The 18,170-nt window shown below is 48.6% G+C and overlaps 5 protein-coding genes across 5 annotated transcripts; 4 read left to right on the forward strand and 1 right to left on the reverse strand.

The window, feature by feature from the left end:
- On the reverse strand, nt 1-1,126 carry N7462_009963 (S1/P1 nuclease; the record flags this gene model as incomplete). The annotated part of the gene is made up of 2 exons (XM_057081677.1): nt 1-898; nt 996-1,126. 2 exons carry the CDS (start codon nt 1,124-1,126, stop codon nt 1-3), a joined length of 1,029 nt encoding a protein of 342 aa, XP_056928717.1.
- Nucleotides 1,127-3,595: 2,469 nt separating this feature from the next.
- Nucleotides 3,596-4,063, forward strand: N7462_009964 (aegerolysin family protein; the record flags this gene model as incomplete). Its single annotated transcript, XM_057081678.1, has 2 exons — nt 3,596-3,702; nt 3,751-4,063. 2 exons carry the CDS (start codon nt 3,596-3,598, stop codon nt 4,061-4,063), a joined length of 420 nt encoding a protein of 139 aa, XP_056928718.1.
- Nucleotides 4,064-8,900: 4,837 nt separating this feature from the next.
- Nucleotides 8,901-11,674, forward strand: N7462_009965 (glycoside hydrolase family protein; the record flags this gene model as incomplete). Its single annotated transcript, XM_057081679.1, has 2 exons — nt 8,901-9,714; nt 11,292-11,674. The coding sequence occupies 2 exons, from the start codon at nt 8,901-8,903 to the stop codon at nt 11,672-11,674; spliced, it is 1,197 nt and encodes a 398-aa protein (XP_056928719.1).
- Nucleotides 11,675-13,686: 2,012 nt separating this feature from the next.
- N7462_009966 (uncharacterized protein) lies at nt 13,687-15,404 on the forward strand (the record flags this gene model as incomplete). Its single annotated transcript, XM_057081680.1, has 4 exons — nt 13,687-14,225; nt 14,281-14,361; nt 14,420-14,834; nt 14,892-15,404. 4 exons carry the CDS (start codon nt 13,687-13,689, stop codon nt 15,402-15,404), a joined length of 1,548 nt encoding a protein of 515 aa, XP_056928720.1.
- A 673-nt stretch (nt 15,405-16,077) lies between these two features.
- Nucleotides 16,078-17,189, forward strand: N7462_009967 (short chain dehydrogenase/reductase family protein; the record flags this gene model as incomplete). The annotated part of the gene is made up of 2 exons (XM_057081681.1): nt 16,078-16,111; nt 16,186-17,189. The coding sequence occupies 2 exons, from the start codon at nt 16,078-16,080 to the stop codon at nt 17,187-17,189; spliced, it is 1,038 nt and encodes a 345-aa protein (XP_056928721.1).
- Between the last annotated feature and the right edge of the window lie 981 nt (nt 17,190-18,170).

Genomic DNA, 18,170 nt, shown 5'->3' on the forward strand with positions numbered 1-18,170 from the left:
TTAATGACTGTGTCTCGCTGAACCACAGCAGGATCCCTCCATAGCCTCTCTGGCCAATTTGGCGCGGCTCAGTGGCCGAGGCGCAGGTAGAAAATCGCGCCCAGAAAGATCAGGGAGAGAAGCAGTGTCACGGGTCTCGACAAAGCTTTCAAGGTCGCGCTTGGCAATCTCAGAGCTATAGATCAGATTGAGCCAGTTGGCTAGACGATAGCCACCTTTCGCAATTTGCAGCTCAATAGTACCGATGACAGAGTTGTAATACGTTGGGTAAAGATCTCCTGTCTGTAAGGCAGCCGCTCCATCTGGCATGACAACGCTGCAGACGTATGCATTGGCGTCGGAGGCCCAGCGGGTTGCAGTGGTAACAGGGTCACTGATAGTGTCGCCATCGATCCAGCTGGCCGCCTGAGATTTGTAGCTGCCCGAATCAATCTCGCTAATCAGGGTTTTGGCCCACGACTGCGCATCAGAAAGCGAATAGCCGCCAACCAATTGCTCGGGCATGTATGTATCCCAGTCCGAATGCAGATTGTCACTGTAGCCATTGAAAGTGACTGCAATATCGTTCCCGCCAACCTCGTAAGCTTCATCATGCAGCGGCTGGGTGATGTCGCCAGTGATATGTACAAGGAACTTCAAAGCCTCTGCGACGTTGGCCGATGTAAGCCGGCCGTCACCAACGCGTTGGGTGTAGTTCGCGATTGCAGAGATAGAGCAACCCGAACTCCCACAATCGCGATCATAATCCACATTGCAACTGGTTGGAGGGTCATCCTCTGCATCGATGAAATGCAGCGGAGCAGACCACTTTCCAGCGGTTGTGGATCGATACGTATCGGCCCAGGAGGCGATGTTGGCCAGATATGAGCTAGAAGTGTCCCCAAGAACGCCTTGTGCCCTAAAATAAAAAGGTTAGATATGATAAGAACGTGCCGAGATTTTCCAAAAGAACATGATCTGCTCTGATTCCAAATATCCCCATTGATCACACATACCAGGATGCAGTGCTCGACGAAAGATAGTTCTGTGCAACATAGGCCACGGTAGCATGGCCTAGAGAACCCCATGCCTTCACCCCACTCACGGCACCAAAAGTAACAAGCGCAATCTGCGAAAGACGCGCCATAGTTGGTAAGAGAGAGACTTTGCCAAATATTTGAAGCGTGGCCAGGGAGGGGATTCAATTCGTAACGGTCACGGCAGAGCCATCTTTATGTAGTTCGCCAGTCTCGCATCCCCGCAGTCAACCCCGTCACGGTCGACTGTTCTCGGGGACGACCGGTGGAAGTCGAATTGGGCAAGCGCGTTCGGTTATTGGGTCAGCCAACGTTGCACCAAGAGATTATAGTCGTTGCAGAAGTGTAGTCAATGCCGCAATGCGAAGATGTGAGTGGCCAGTCTCAATCGCGGGCTAAATTAGCTACGTGATGTCCACCCCTTTCGGCTCAGTGACGGGATCGGCGCTGCAGGGCAACGGAGTCCATTGGACCCAGGCGCTACAAATGAGATTTGTCGGCCCATTCAGCGAGAGAGATTAGACAACGTGATGATATGTTTGTTTCTACAACGCTTGACTATAGCGAGGGCTGCACGAATTGGGATTAATTTGTTTTTAACAAATATATAGCAAATAAAAATATAAACCTAGAATTCTGATCAGCTCCTTCGCGGTGGTGGGGTATTCAAGGGTCTGAGTTAATGTGTTCCATCGATGATTCTGGAATAGATAGCCGGATAATAACGGAAGCTTGGCGGCCTGACGAGAGCTGCACAGAATCAAAAGGCACTTACAGACTTAGTCCGCGGGTGTACCATGTTCCGCCAATATTTCTTCAGCGTGGAGTCTTATCAATCTGAGATCTAGGAAATTGGTGCTCATTGAGAATTACCTCGAGTGATAAGCATTCTTGGCAGACGATGTCGGGGCCCGGCGGAACCCCGATCTCCTCATGATTAAGCCGGGATTTGAAGATGTTACCACGGGATAAAAACTGCTTTGCAGACGATATCTGGAGATGCGGAGAATATAAGCGATGAAATTACCTGATTCACCTGGAGAGGAAACCAATTCTGGTGGATATTCACTAGGAATGCTACTAGCGGGAGACAAGGTAAAGAGACGGGATTGAAAGCCATGGCCACTCTCTAGCCTCTGCCGGACCCCGTCCTTCCTATGCTTCAGCTAACTGGACCATTCGACTCGGATGGCTAGATATCTGGCCATGGGTACTGGAGGAAAATCTGTGTAAGTTTATACCGAATATGATTATTTATCCCGGCTCTTCTATCCAACTCTGTTATCCATCTCCGAACTTCTACTCGGATGTCGCCGAAACCACTTCCCTCCCCCGCCTCCTGTTATCTCACCCGCTCCGATTTAATTGGAAAAGATAAGATGAGTTATCACTATCTTGAATTGGGGGATCTTCGAGATTGAACTCTTCACATATGCCCCTTGCATCCGCCGTTTTCTCAACCTCCCCCAAGCCCCTCGAGATTGGCTTGCTATGACATCATACCTGAAGGCACCTCGCAGGATGTTGCCTGCTCATCACCACCAATGCCACCATTCGAGATTCCAGAATGGTGAGAATCACCTGAGGATACCTGTCTAACTGCAAAAGAACCATGTCTGCTGTCACGGGATGCATCACGGGATCATGGTCCATTGGGACATTCCCGGACTGCACGGGAAACCAAACAGTGAGATTTCGACGATCTTTCCAAACATGGCGTGTAAGTCTATGATGAATCAAGATTGACAAGAGAATCTCTGGTGTTTTATAATACGGGCTAAAATGGTGTTTTGAAAAGCCATCCGAGCTTGGAGAGCAGCCATGGATCTACATACCCTATGCCGTGACTTCTATTAAAGACGTCGGATTATGTAGACAACCAGCATCACCCCGCCGAGGATTCCGATCTGCATTTCTCAGTTGTGATTGAATCTCACACCGATATATTCCAAGGGGCTCCATAAAAGTATTACCAGAGTCTACAATGCCAGTTCCTCGCGCTGGTGTGACTCCAAGAACGGCGCCCGCTTCCTGTTTGGTATCTGCTATGAAGACCCTAATAGCCTCGCCGATCCTTTGAGGTCTTCTCTCCTAGTCGCTTATTGGCCCCATCATGCTCAGGATGAGATGGGTGACCGAGAAGAAGCACGAGTGCCCAGGTCTCGTCGTTTCAAGATCCCTGGAGCGCAAGTGAAAATGGGTATAGTTCGATGGGTCCCGCTGCGTTCCCCGCAAGTGAACCACGAGTGAGAATGCGCATTCATGATGCACAAGCAGCCTCGCCGTATCAAAGGGGAAAGAAGAAAGGCGACACGTCTCCCCGCAAATCTTAAGCCAGTCAGACCTTGGTGGTTCCATGGGTTGCGTCGGCATTGGCCAATGATGTCATGCCACCGGCCCCGGTATGACCCCAACATCTGCCCACTGGTGGACCGATCAATGGCATGTACGAGTCATCACACCACCATCTTTCCCCGCATTCCCAGTATATAACCCCGGATTTCCGGCTCGAGGACCTCCTCTCACGGTCTTTCCACTTACCAGAGGACCACATTCTATCAATCAATCAATCAGTCACCATGGAGTCCTTCGTCATGGACAAGTACAACTCCCAGTGGGTTTCGTTCCATATCCGGGACCATCTAGAGAACGGCGAGGTTTTAGTGCAGAACACCGTCATCGAAGGGTACTTACGATCCTGACCTTGTGTCGTACGTCTACTAACTCCGAGTAGCGGGGAGTTCGACAACCCGGGCGACCGTCGTAGGTCGCTCACCGAAGAGGAGATCGACGAAATCAAGATCCCCTCGAATGGTATCGGCGAGATTACCGCCCGTAGCCGCCGGGGTAGTGAGGGTCGTCTCGACTTGTTCCACGACGATGTCAAGATCTGCGAGCTCCATTGGGAGAATCGTGGAGGAGAATTCCACAATTTGGTCGAAGTGCTGGACAATAGTGACAAATACAGAGTCGAGTGTGGGGGATGGAGCCCAGAGGCAGGACCTCTGGGCCATGTTTTCGTGGACATCACCTCGAAGAAAAAATAGCTTCGCAGTCCACACCACTAGGAAAGGGAAACCGGGGGTAGTCTCTTTCCATTGGGCATTGTCCCCCTACTGAATGATGATCATATTATGTTGAGTTCTTGCTGTTATTGTTACATAGTCCATCCAGAAATGAAACCAAATAAATATAAATCTTTAATTAGGCATGAGTTCCCCCAATAAGAGTGACCCTTTGTTGAAAGCAATGTAGAAAAATAGGCAAGTCGCGTACAATTTCGCCAAGCTACAGTCATTCTTCATAGGTCGGAGCTGAGATAGGAACCTCCTCGTATCGCGGCGGATTTTTTGGACCCAATATCTCTTCTATGTTTCCTTCAGCCCTGTCAATAACTTGAAGAGGAAAAGATGCATTCATCGCAATCCTTGGTGGCCTGCGATCAACCAGATCATGCCCGTAGACGCTGAATGTATCCTCTGTCGTTAATATGTCAAGCTTCAAGCGATACTCGATTGTGAGCATCATCATCTGCTGTGTCGTCGAGAAAAAGCACCCCTTCAGCGATAGAGGTAATGAATCAGCTGGCTTGAACAAGGAGTCATAACAGCTCAGGCTGACCTCCGGTGTTGGAATGGAGTCTTTGGGGAATATTATCTCGAGGGGAACAGTAACGGAAGAGTCGGTATTTTGTGGTAAATTGTCCTCCGCGGAAATACTTGGTTCTGCTGTCCAATATCCTTTGTTGAATCCATTGGATATTTCACGTATAGACGAGCGAGTTTCAATTATATCCTGACATTCGGCCTGAATAAACAGCTTGGAAATTTCTTCCACACGCCATCGAATACCCCGTACCGCTATGCGTTTGTATTCGGTAGACCGTCCAGCTGGTGTAGCTGGCTGGACAGATATTTCGGCGCCAAAGGAAATTTTTGACCTTGTCGTTGAAGCAAGATACTGAGTAAGACTAATTTTTGTCACCAGACTCGAGTTCGGATAGATGCAAGTGTGTTGAATTGAATCGTGCTCGGGAATAAGCCGATGGGTCAAGGCGATCTCTTGACATTCACTTAAAGATATTCCGTCTGCTGTCGTCATACAAGCAACGAGGAAGTAAGATATACTCCCCAACGGTGTGGCTGAAGACCCGGGGGTATTGACTGAAAAGGGCAAAACAAAGGGAATTTTGTGGATCTTCCCTCCCTCGAGGGAAGAGCCCACTTGGTTGTCGGGGCCGAGTGTGGGCACTTGTATGGTCAACTCTTCAAGGATGGAACAAATCTGCGAAGTCTCGGGGACACTTGACTGTGAACTAGCTGACATCCAACGATTTAAACGGTTCAAGAGATTCCCATCATCAGCCAGACACCCGTTGCCTGTAATTGACAACATGCGGACAAGACAAATTTGGAGCTGACTCAGGTCAGAAATGCTACCAATCCCGGAGTGGTTTGTGAGCACTACTGCAGCATGGATAGGTCGAGAGTAGTTTTCTGAGGTGGGATTGAAGTATAACTCATGGTGAGAAGGGCACTCCAGCCTCAAGCGTGTTGTAGCCATGGGTAAACTTCTTCATAATGCGACGCCCGGGTGTTATTGATATAGATTTGTCGAGAAACGCCTCGCCCCAAACGGTCCCACATAAATACATCCTGATCCTACCGATTGTGACGTTTTCCTACAAAATGTCTAGAATGAGAAAGAGCTTCGCTATTTGCGCTTATTGCGCTAGTCTTGCAATGGCAGCCAAGGTGGGTAAAAAATGTTCTTTCATGTTAAAAAATGCATCTGACCAACTTCCCTTCACAAGCTTTGATTTGTCGCCTCAGACTGGCGCGGGGTTCTTGATTGCTTGCTTGGTCCACTTCATACGGTATGGACCAATCACCACTTTGGTTGGTGACCACCGTGTCTTGGCTTCCTAAGAGGGGATAGTGGATTTCTAGAGCCCTAGATAATTAACTGGGGTCAGTGACGCTCGCTGTCTGCGAACCAGGGCGTCTCGGGGTTCCGGAAGAGACGGAAAGAACACTTAGAGGTAGTGGTAGAAGAGAAAGAGTGTCTGAGTTGCTATAGATTGCAGGGTAGCCTTATATAGCATATCTTTCTTTCACACCGCTAGTTGCCGCCCGAGGCCACTTCCCCACTACAATAACTACGGGGTCTAGATGTCATCAAAAGAACCGAGTCAATGTTTATGAACGCTGTTGGAAATCGTAGTCATGTTAGCTCAGTTGTTGACTCCATCTTGAACATCTCACTATCATCAAGTGCGATACGATCGATGACTTCCTGACTGCTATTAATGTTTTATCGCCAGAGAGCAATCATCGCTAGGGGTCCAGTAAGGCTGAATCCATGCGATAGGTAAATGGCGTGAGTAGTCATGCCAAGCTAAGTTGAAGACTTTCGCTAAATATGTATGGAGAACTCGCTCTGGTTCTAATGTTATTGCCGCTTTTGTATAAATTTCTGCATGGGCTGTCACTAGCACATCGGCATTATACCGACCGCTGGGAGTAGCACGTCCAAAGGGTTCCAGAGAAGCTGCTGAATTCACTTCCATCTAAGCGGTATTGCTCTGTGGAAAGCTATTTAGGATCATCTCCATGATCAATATGCAGGCGACCCTTTGAGAGAGGTTATGCGATTAATTCCCTCATCCGCAGCACTTCTTCATAACGTCATATTCATCACTGACTTGGTTAACCCCAGCAGAAGTCACTGGCTAGTCAATTGAGGTGAAACATCCACCAGCTTTAGAAAGGAATGACTGAGGTTTGAATTTTGCTGTGGCGATGGCTGCTTCTCCTGCCATATTATTGGAATGACAAGGCTCGTTGGTGCCTGGGAAGGATTAATCGAAGTGCCACCCAGATATGCTGAAGGTAAGGTTATGGACCAGAAGATTTTGAAATGATTTATGCACAATGCGCCTTCTGATGGTTTTTTCCCTCTGATATTTTATTTATTGCTACAGGGTCCGGATTCTGAGCCGAAATTTATAAAGCGCGAACAATATTATGAACCTCTATTTCACGACCCGTCTGCTAGTCAAATGATGAATGTCCCCGACGGCCGAATATGGACTGATCACCCGATGGAGCTCCTGGACGGCCTTTCTCTACTCACCAATATTTCGATACACCAACCATTAGTGCCTGGCTTCGAAGCACACGGATTCGGCGCTAAGATTTTTTTAACCAATGACATGGGCTATTCCAGAAAATAACCCAGTCGTATGAAGTTTAGACATCACCTCGCAGGCGCTTATGAAGAAATGGTCGCTATGTATGGATCTCAAAATTTTTTTTCTTTACTTCATGAGAGCGATACCACCATAATTTTAATCACACGCCCACTTGATTCTGCCATCTCACACCAATTACTCCGATATACGAAGACGCTCATTAAAGGTTTGATGCGAGCTACATTTATGATTGGTGTGGAATAGCAAGGATCTCGGAGAATAATAATTGTCTAATATTTTGAGCAGCTTCGGACTGTTTGGCGATGGCAGGATGTGGAAAACTGAGTTCGATACTCTTGACAAGGTCTGGATACAAAACAACTCAAGAGGGTATTCAAGGCCTTTATATTGAGTGATCTCTTTGAATGGGGAAAAATGTGAATTTTGTGGATCAGAGGTTGATCGAGAAAACCAACTAGATGGGTTGGATGAGCTTGGGAGGCAGAAATGCAGAACGAAGGTTATGGGGTTAAAGAGGATGAATGAGGTTGTCGAAACCATGCACCAAAGATAAGGAGAAGCAAGAAGAGTCAATAAGTAATCTGGACATCCATAAATTCAACATAGGCAGCTTCGATTCTCTTCTGTCTCCTCCATCTAGCGTTGTTTCAGGTGTCGTACATCCACAGATCATTTTCTGCGCTGGAACCTATCAGATGGCCATTGTTGGAGTCAAAGTGCAGAACTGATCCTGCGGCCCCCGCCGTTTTCTTCGAGTCAGAATAGCCAGACTTGTTTCGACCCCCGCCAGTGGCTCTTCAAAATGTAGGTGCTTGCAAGCCCAGTCCCGCCAATTCGTAAGCCCATGCGTTTGACATTGGATGTGTGGCCCCACTTATCACGTCCACGTCAGGTTCTGGACTCAGAAAAACAATTGCCCCGATCGCAAAACCACCAGATTTTGGTTCCATGGTCTGAGGCATTGCCCTCGACCAGGAATTGGAATATAGATACCTTTCAATTGATCGCAGGGTCGGATTTGAACCATCAACAAAAAGATGGTCGATCAAGTCACCCTGGGGGTTCTCAATAGTTTGTCCTCGCCACACTAAAAATTGTGGCAGACTGATTCAACTCCACCCCGGCCAAGCCAATATGTTCCAGCCCCCATGGACAGAGTACGTATGCATCCTAATATTCGACGCGGTAGTGGCCGTGCTCTAATTTCCCCTGGCTGTCCGAACGAGCATCCGATCAGGTTTGCCATGGAATAACCCCCACCCTTTAGGGCTTTCAAGGCACACAAGCCTCGCTATTGGGCGAAGATCCCCCCCCAAACCCCCCAAAGTCTTAGGAATGGAGCGGTTGGAGATGTTTTGCACTCGTTAGCACTATGGCCTAATGTGTGATAGCGTCGGCGACCACGTAGGGATGCAATTGCGGTAGACTCTATGTAAAAAAGGCTGGCCACCTCTGAAAGTCGAAGTCTTGTCGTTACCCGCTGGACGATATCTCTTGTCTTTCTTTCAGATAGCTTCTGTGCTGTGCACAGAAGTATTCATTCATTTCGAAGCCAACAAGTCATTCTTTTCTAACCATTACGTTCGACTACAACATTCTTTGATCTCGTCCACGTCCTTCATTTTCTTCCCGAAGTAAAGGGGAAAGAACTAACTCATTCAATCTACACAATGGGGCCCTTTCTCAAGCTCGTCACCCTGTGCCTTTTGGCGACCTCGGTCACCGCGGCGCCATTGAAGGTTACCCCAACCTTGACTAAGAGGTCTTCAAGTTCCTCTAGTAAGCGCGGTGCTGCCTACAATACTGCATCGCTAGTGTCGGCCCTGAGCACCAGTTCCGCTCAGATTTCATGGGCCTATAACTGGGGTAGTGCAGTCGACGGCGATATCCCGTCTGGAGTTGAATATGTTCCTATGCTTTGGGGTGCGGACTCCATTGATGGATGGACTTCGGCGGTCAAAAAGGCGATTAAAAACGGCAGCACTTATATTCTGGGTTTCAACGAGCCAGATATGTCCTCCCAGGCTGACATGAGTGCGTCTGATGCTGCGACATACTACAAGAAATACATCACTCCATACGCTGATGATGCGACGCTGGTTAGCCCTGCTGTTTCTTCGTCTAGCACCTCTGGTGAAGGCTTGGACTGGCTGGAGTCCTTCTTGACCGATTGTGACGACTGCAGCGTGTCCGCTATCGCGGTCCATTGGTATGGCAGCTCTCTCTCTGACTTCAAGACTTTTGTCAACGAGGCTATTGATACAGCCGCCGATTACGATATCTCTGAAGTTTGGATCACTGAATTCGGCCTGAGCACTGATGAAAGTGGAATTTCGGATCTTTCTACTACTGCTACTTTCGTTCAGGAAGCCAGCGACTGGCTTGATGAACAATCAGAGGTCACACGCTATGCATTCTTCTATTGCGCGAATGATTATATGCTCACAGATGGCGTGGCAAACTCTGTGGGCGAGGCCTACGCTAGTACTTCATCATCTTCCTCTTCATCGTCTACTACGTCTTCGTCCTCTTCGTCGTCTTCTTCGTCGTCTTCAACCACCTCAACTTCAGAAACATCGGAGTCATCTTCATCTGTGGCCATTTCTGTCTCGTCCGAGACTGAAACTACCTCATCCGAAACCGAGACTACATCATCGTCCGAGTCTGAATCGTCTTCATCTATTTCAATCTCGGTCTCGTCCCTGTCCGAATCCAGTTCGTCCTCGGAGTCTGAGTCGTCCCTATCTGTCTCGTCTTCCACCTCTATTTCTACTTCTACATCTACTTCTACATCGACTTCCTTCACCACTTCTTTCACTACCACCGCTTCAACTTCTATCTTTACTGTTATCCCCACCTCTACTTCTACTTCGACTTCTACTGCTACTCCTACCCCTACTTCTGCCACGCCTTCCTCCGCGACCACTTCATCGGCTTCTGTGTCATCTACATCAGCCTCTCTCCTCCAATGAGCCTACCCCTGGCTCCTCCCTGCTATCCGAGACGTGCGGTACGGCCCAATCTATTGATGTGGAGCTCGCTATCGAGCGCGGCTCAGTGCCGGTGTCATTAGCAGTTACCCTTGCACAGCAGAACAAACACTGTCCGCCATTGCCTCTATCATCATCCCAGCCACCAAAGCCTTCGAAGTCCACGCCCATCTACACTTTGATAGCTGTGCCGTCAAGCCAACCAACCAACACGGGGGTCGTGTCTATCTCTAGACTCTAATCAGATCCTGTGATGATGATCTGGTATTCTGTACCGGGATTCTCCTGGCTTGATTCCACCTTTTCTTCTTTTCTTCTCAAATTTCTCCACGCTGTCTTTTCAGAATCAAATACGTTTGGTGCGCGCCGTTGTGATGTGAGAGGCTCCTGTTGGCAGCCTCCTCCTTCCCGGGTCAGATTAGATTGTTCATTTTCCATCCAAATTCTTTACGCTTTGATCCAGTCGATAACATAGATTGAAAGTAAACTCTATCATGTAGAGTGTAATAGTCAGTCAGTTACTCGACTAGATCGTATTCGATTTACAAAGGGGGGTGTCTTTAATTGCTAAACATACATCTAAAAAGAATTAGAAGCCACTTCTTAGAGTTGACTCAATTTTTTGAATGCATGGCTTGGGATTGACAGCTATTTATCATTACAGAAACAGTGACGCGTGTCTACTTGATATCATTCAATCTTTCAAATATTGGTTATCATCGCTATTTATTTGCTGGGTTGCTAACATGCTAAACGGCTCTGGCGACCCTCAGGTCTGAGACCTCCACGACATGGATGACAGACACCAACCCCTCTCTAGCGTGCTGCAGAAAGTTACCCAGCTGAGATCAGTAAAGAAATAAAGCTTCAGGTCGTGGCTATTCACATTTTGAACTCCCTACTTCGGCCGTTTCTCCCCGGTTAACCAATCCCACTGTCGCTTTCTAAGCCTCGCTGGCCTTCTCGGCCAATTCCGAATTTCCAACAAAGACCTTCCCATCAATCACTCCCACGAAAACAGATTGATCATCAAAATCGAAGATATAGTAAGGCTCGTCAATATCGGGATAGAGGGGCTGACGCAGGTTAATGCTCTTATAACCGCCCGCATATCCGGCTTTCTTGAGAAGAGCATCCGCCTCCAACGCGTCCATCCCGATCGGCCAGGGAAGTACCTCATTTCCCAGCAGAGGCTCATCTTTATATTCGACAGGGTTCCACTCTCCCCAAACCATGCCGGTGGAAATTGTAGCAGAGGCCTGCGTGCCAACACGGAAGAAGAGTTTCTGGAAGTTGACCTCCGAAGGACTGTTCATGTGCACGGTGGGATTGAGGTTTTGGCCCTCGACTGCAAGGAGCTCTGCATCTGGGTATTTTTCCCTGACGGTCCGAACGCCGATATTGACGTTCCCAAGGAAACTGAGAGGAAGTTCGGAAGACATAATATCGAGTAATGATATAATAGGGCAAGAGAGAGAACTCGGTGAAGTTGGATAAAACTTTGGTGGCTCGTTGGTGTTATGCTGGAACGAAGTAATAGTATTTCGAGGAATTCAACTCTTCTTATAGTTCTATAGCTCCATAGATTCGAGCACATTCTAGAGGATTTTTGGACTCCATGACTATACGGAAATATTCTACGAACTGAAGTTCGTGGCGAGCTGAAACAATCCACCTTGAGCTGAGACGCGCAACTCGAAAGCCATCTACACACTGAGGAAGAGGAGGGTGGTGTGATGGGAGTGATATTCTGTCCAATAATAAAATTCCATCCTTCGTTAGCTTTGATTGAATGAACGAAGTCATTCAGCTATCTCGAGTAAGAAACACAGAGTCGGCTGGTTTTGCCGCGGTTACCCTCTCCTGCAGTAGACTGGACCATTCCTGCGACCAACCACATCTGGCCGCGGTCGGCTTAACTATCACATTGAAATTTTTCAACCAATAGGCCCGCTTGCACACCTATGAAAGAAGTCATTTATAGCGAGGCAAGAGAGGAAGGATGAGAGCAGAGTAAAATGGCTTAGGGAAGGAAAACGCAGTCAATAGACACAATGGGTTGAAAATGATGACGATACTGACCGACAGCCTAAAAGACTCAAATATTCTATTTGGATCCGGGTTTGGCCCATATAGACTCAGCCTGTGGAGCAACGATGTCAAACAGCCTTCGATTTTATTATTTGATCCCGCTTTTGGTACGATTACTGGGAATCTGAATAAGTGCCTGTTTGCCTCCTGTGTATAGACTCAAGATAGAGCCGTCGTCTACCACACAACACAGTTTCTCCTTCCATCAGACCTTAATCATCAAAAATGGTTTCCCTTGTTGGACTAAAGTTAGTAGAATATAGCCAATCCCGCATATTTCTGCAGATGTCGCTCTCATAGAACAAATTCTTCAGCAGGCTTCTACTCCTTTCTAGTTCCACTCTTCTGGAAACTCCATTTTTGAACAAGTATGGTCTGTATGTAAACACAATTCAATAAGCCAGGTCAATTTCTTTACTCTGCCGAGAGGAGCTGCCGCACATTCACACAAGCTTTTTCTGGTCAATTTCTCTGGTTGGATTTTGCTCAATGTATCCTCCAGAGCAAGAATCAATCCTAGCTCGTCTGCGTCTGCTAACAATATATGGTATGGTTTGATTGAAAATATTGACAGAAAGAGAGAAATTGAGAGTGCATGTAATTCTATGAGGAAGGAGATTCGTGGAAAGTTTCTGATTATGTTTATCCGTAATTAACAGGCCAAGCAACTCTTGACTCTTGTAAAAGCTGGCTTGTTTGCGGGGAGCTCAAATATATGAAATTGGATGATTCAAGAGATGCGAAAGACAGAAGAGTCTTGATTCTCGAGCGTAACAGTTGTTTTTATGGCCACTAGTCGAGGAATTGGGAGCATGAAGAAGCCTGAAAGGCTTACAGACAGGGAGCTTGGACCCCACGCAAATATCGAAAGCAATCCCTTTCGAAGGAATAAAATCAAATACCCGAGGTAACTCCGCCGGCATAGCAAAGTTCCATCCCTTGTTTCGATTTTCAAGTCTAGAAGAAGGCCAAAACTATCGTGCCTTCCAGAAGATAGCTGCTGTATATAATTACAAGGCCCAGCCCCCGCATTTCCCTGGAAAAAGGATTATGTGGGGAAGGCAAACCCCATTGGCAAGACCCTGATCGGTAAGCAAGAATGATACAGAGCACGGCATAATGCTTTTCCTAACGAAGCAAACCGCCTACCCCGCATTGCTCAGAGCCCAGCTTTATTTATCGAGGGATTGAAAGACCATATAAATTCTACCCTAGTGTGCTTTCACTTTGATCTGAGGCAAGAACGTTTTGCCGCGTTCCATAATGAGGGGAAAGGAAATCTTTGGTCGAGAATATAAAAGGACGGTTCCGAACAAACATAAAATGCGAGTTCCAATCGATCATGTCAAATGGGGAAGTCTGTTCTATATTCAAAATGAAAGCCCTGATAGCTTTCTTAGTAGTCGAGATCTTCGCTTTGGTCGGGTTTGCTGCCCCTACCTCCAGCCCCGGAAGCACTCTCGCGGCCGGGTTGCTTGTTGAAACATCGTCAGGGCATATACAAGGCTTCGTCAACCTTACTGCGCCCGATGTTCGACAGTTTCTGGGTGTCCCTTTCGCTGAGCCCCCAGTGGGAGATCTTCGATTCGCCAAGCCGCAGGCGAAACAACCTAATGGGACCATAGATGCCTACAAGCTTCCCAATTCTTGCATGCAACAATTCAATACCAATAGCTCTACGATCTACACCACCTATGAAACAGGGTTTCTGATTAGTGGCGGAAATTCAGAAGACTGTCTATACCTCTCCATCTGGGCTCCAAGATTCGAGAATGTCCAATCTCAGCAGCGTCCATTGCCTGTCCTCCTTTACATTCCAGGAGGTGGTTTTACCAGTGGGGGGCAGGCTTCCCTGTACAAAATTCCTGATCAATGGGTGCAGCGAACACAGTCGCATATTGTGGTTATCATGAAGTGAGGGTCTCTTGCTCTGTTTGATCGGACTGTTCTCACGACTAAATCATCACAGTTACCGTGTCAATGTTTTCGGATTTCCTAATGCAAAGGGATTGACCGACCAGAACGTTGGACTTTTGGATCAAAGGATGGCGTAAGTCGATCTTGCTGGATTTCAGCTTTCAAAAAGATAGCATAGTAACGAGTAGTAGTGTCGAATGGGTCCATGAAAACATTGGAAACTTCGGTGGTGACCCTAATAGGATCACACTTTGGGGCCAATCAGCGGGAGCTGGAAGTGTGTCGGTGTATCCATACGGATACCCTGATGACCCCATCGTGGCCGGTCTCATTGCAGACTCCGGCGGCCCCGACATTGTTGATAATAGTGACACTGCACAGACGAACTTCACTTTCTTGGCAGGCTTATGCGGTTGCAAGGGACTCAACGCTGACGATGAGATTGATTGTGTTCGAAAGGTCCCCTCGCAGGATTTGGAGAATGCACTCTCCTGGTACTCTGGCAACGGCACAAAACCGTCGATCTCGTTCAAACCAGTAGTCGATGGCAAGACTGTATTTGCCAATTGGACTCAACAAGTAGTCAATGGCAAAATTGCGAAGACGGTACGTAATACTTCGCCCCGATCTTTCGTCTGTACAGCTTATGAATAACCTCCGAAGCCACTAATCATCGGCCACAACACGAACGAAGGCGCTGGTTTCGTCTCTTTCACACCCAGCGGACCAGGCCAGGCGGCCTTAGACAGTGCAACCAAAATCATCAGCTGTCCCGTTGCTGCAGAGGTGAAGAATCGCAATTCGGGAAATCTGCCTACTTACCAGTATGAGTATGCGGGCAACTTTTCCAATGTCTCGCCTCTGTCATGGTTCGGCGCTTATCATAGCTCTGAGCTTCCCTTAATCTTTGGAACCCACTTTCAATATGGTGGGCCTTCCACGAGCTTCGAGTGGGATGTGAGCTATGCCATGGAGGCCCTTTGGCTGAGCTTCGCGGAGAATCCGACGCGAGGCCCTACTAGGCTTGCACTTGGAGATGTCGCCATAAATCCAGGCAACAAAAGCTATTTTGCTTGGCCTCAATTCCACCAAGGCTCCTCGAATATGCTCGTATTTGCCCAAAATGGGAAGGTCATGCAACTCGTGTCTCCAAACAATACTGATGATGGTTGCTAAAGCTTGACAAGGAGTCTTTGCAAAGGGGCTGAGTGAGCGCCAATGACTACAAGTCATTCTTGTAATAGATCTGATGTTTGCAATCATTATTTGTTTCTTAATTTCAGATCATCCTTACCAGCGGGAGAACCTGCGCTCCATTTTGCCTGGCGGTCATAACATGGCATCCTGGAGGTGGTCAATCTACGACTAGACTACACTGTTTTAGAGAGCTATATACGTAAAGGAAGTAACCCGGAAGATGCCAACACTAAATCAGAGATTGATATAAGAACTCGACGTATGAGGCCGTTGACCGATGCAGGAGTCAGTGTGAGCCTAAGCCCGGCCATTCTCAGTTCCGTGCACTCTAGCTCGCGCTGAGCATAATCCAATGAGGAACTCGGGGTGAGGGAAACTTCCAGCCCCTATTTCACTTGGGACTAGTGCACGGCGACGGTCGCCAAAAGGACCAAGGATCACGGATCAAATGCATTCCTGGGTGCGCGGACCTCGGCTTCCCCGCAGAAATGGACTCTGGCACTGACCCAGAACTTCGCCGATCGGGCTGACGTTTAGATACGAGTGCTCGCTTGCCTTTTTCAAAGTGTCTGTATATCACTTATTGTTCAAATACTGGCTCCTTTACCTGCCCGGGCGTATCGAGGATATACTTAGCATCATCCGCGACAGAATGGCACCCTCCAAAAGATGGCTCTCACGAGAAGGTACGGCGTCCAGAGTACATGCGGACATCATTCCAGTTGTGCAAGTGCTGTTCTCAGAGGCTAACAGGAGGTAGGGTTCACGGCTGATGTTGTGGGCAGTTTGATCCACCATACCCTGCTCAGTCCTTGGAAGGTGGTGCCTTTGCTAGCCTTGGCCCAGTATACTGTCAAGGGCCGGGAGCTGCTCGAGGCGCGCCCTCACCTTCTCAAGGCCCTAAAGGTATTGGCCTCGCTCGCAGTCTTAAAGCGGGTCGGAGCCTGGCTCGACCGGCGCATTGTCAACAACGGGGTGCCCGACCACTATGACTGGAACCGGGAAGTGGTCGTCTTGACCGGGGGCAGTGGAGGCATTGGACGACGGGTCGCCCAGATGTTCGGCGATCGCGGCATCAAGGTTGCGATTCTGGACATTGCGCCGCCCGTCGAGGCCCTGCCCAACAGCGTGCGCTTCTATGAGTGCGATATCACCTCTCCAGCAAACATCGCCGAAGCAGCCAGCAAGATTCGCGCCGCGTTTGGCCGCCCGACGATCCTCATCAACAATGCTGGCATTCTCACTGGCAAGACCGTCCTCGGCACCACCGAGACCATCACCCGGCGCATGTTCGACGTCAACACCCTTGCGCACTACTGGCTGGCCCAGGAGTTTCTGCCCGATATAATTGCTGGCAACCATGGCATGGTGGTGACCGTTGCGTCGCAGGCGGCTTATATCGTCTCCCCCAACATGGTCGATTACTCGGCTTCGAAAGCCGCCGCGGTCGCTTTCCACGAGGGTCTCGCCGCGGAGTTGGTGACTCGCTACCAGGCGCCTCGCGTCCGCACGGTGCTCGTCACCCAGGGATTCACGCGCACCGCGCTCATCGATAACCTGACTCCTGAGGATACCTTCCTCAACCCTCTACTCGACCCTGAGACGGTCGCCGAGGGGATTTTCCGCCAGGTTATGAGTGGGGAGAGCGGCCATGTACTGCTACCGGGTGTTACCGGGTCAATTGCCCAGCGATTGAGAGGCTATCCGCTGTGGTTCCAGCATTGGCTGCGATGCCGACTTGAGCGGCTGATGCGAGCCGAGTGAGGGTTTGCTTTTCTTGTGTGTTCTAGTTCATGCCTGGATGATATCAAGGGTGTTGGTAAGCGGTGTCTCGCGTGGTATACCATCTGCTGTTTGTATACTTTTTATTTGTGAGAAGGGATTTCTTAGTATCCAGTCATTTATTCGTGATTTTACCTGATGCAACATTGGTATCATGATTTGATTATTTCTATATAATATACGTATGTGTAAATGTTGGATATGTCGATCGGCGAGCAGCCGAACATCGCGGCGGCTGGTGGTGTTGGTAGACTTGGAGAGATGTAGTGTTATATATATACATGGAGTGTATATGGTTTACCTGTCAGGGTTGCTTTTCCGGCCTTTGAAGCCAAGCGGATTCTCTGTCTAGATGTGGAAAGTATGACGATACCCTTACAGTGATTGTGCCCTCTTCCAGAACATGTATTCTAAGTAAATCTCACATAGAAATGGCCCAACTGGCGTCTCATATCTCCTACGATCTCTTGCGACGAGGCCCTCGAGTGCTGACGCTGTTGCACCGAGTGACGAAATCCCAGCCCCGTGGGTGGCACGTGCACTCGCCTTCACCGCGACTTTGATTCGCTCCACTTTTTTGCTGAACTGTTCAGTGCCCACTTGTGCACCCTCACCTCTTTTCCCTTGACGCCGGCGCGCAAGAACAGAAAAAAAAAGGGGATTTGAGCATCGTGCATGCCGGATAGGTCCGAGTCCTTCTGCCGACGATTGCATTTCCGATCACCAAATATACCTTGAATCCTGACTGGGGGAAACCAAAGGAACTCGAAGCGGTTAGCGCGATCGTCTGGTAGCAACCAGAAAGCGTGGGTTCGCCCAGTCTCCGCTTGGGGCTTTCCGAGAGGAAGATCCACGGTTCAGCTCCGTTGTTTACTTCCTCCCCCCCCAAACATAACATCCCCGACCTTGACCTTCCCGCCCCGTCATCTTCATTCCTTCACCTTTTCGACATTCCGATTTTAC

Source organism: Penicillium macrosclerotiorum (genome assembly GCF_028827735.1).
Source record: "Penicillium macrosclerotiorum strain IBT 26536 chromosome Unknown utg000010l_segment0_segment0, whole genome shotgun sequence".
NCBI classification, from domain to species: Eukaryota; Fungi; Ascomycota; class Eurotiomycetes; order Eurotiales; family Aspergillaceae; genus Penicillium; species Penicillium macrosclerotiorum.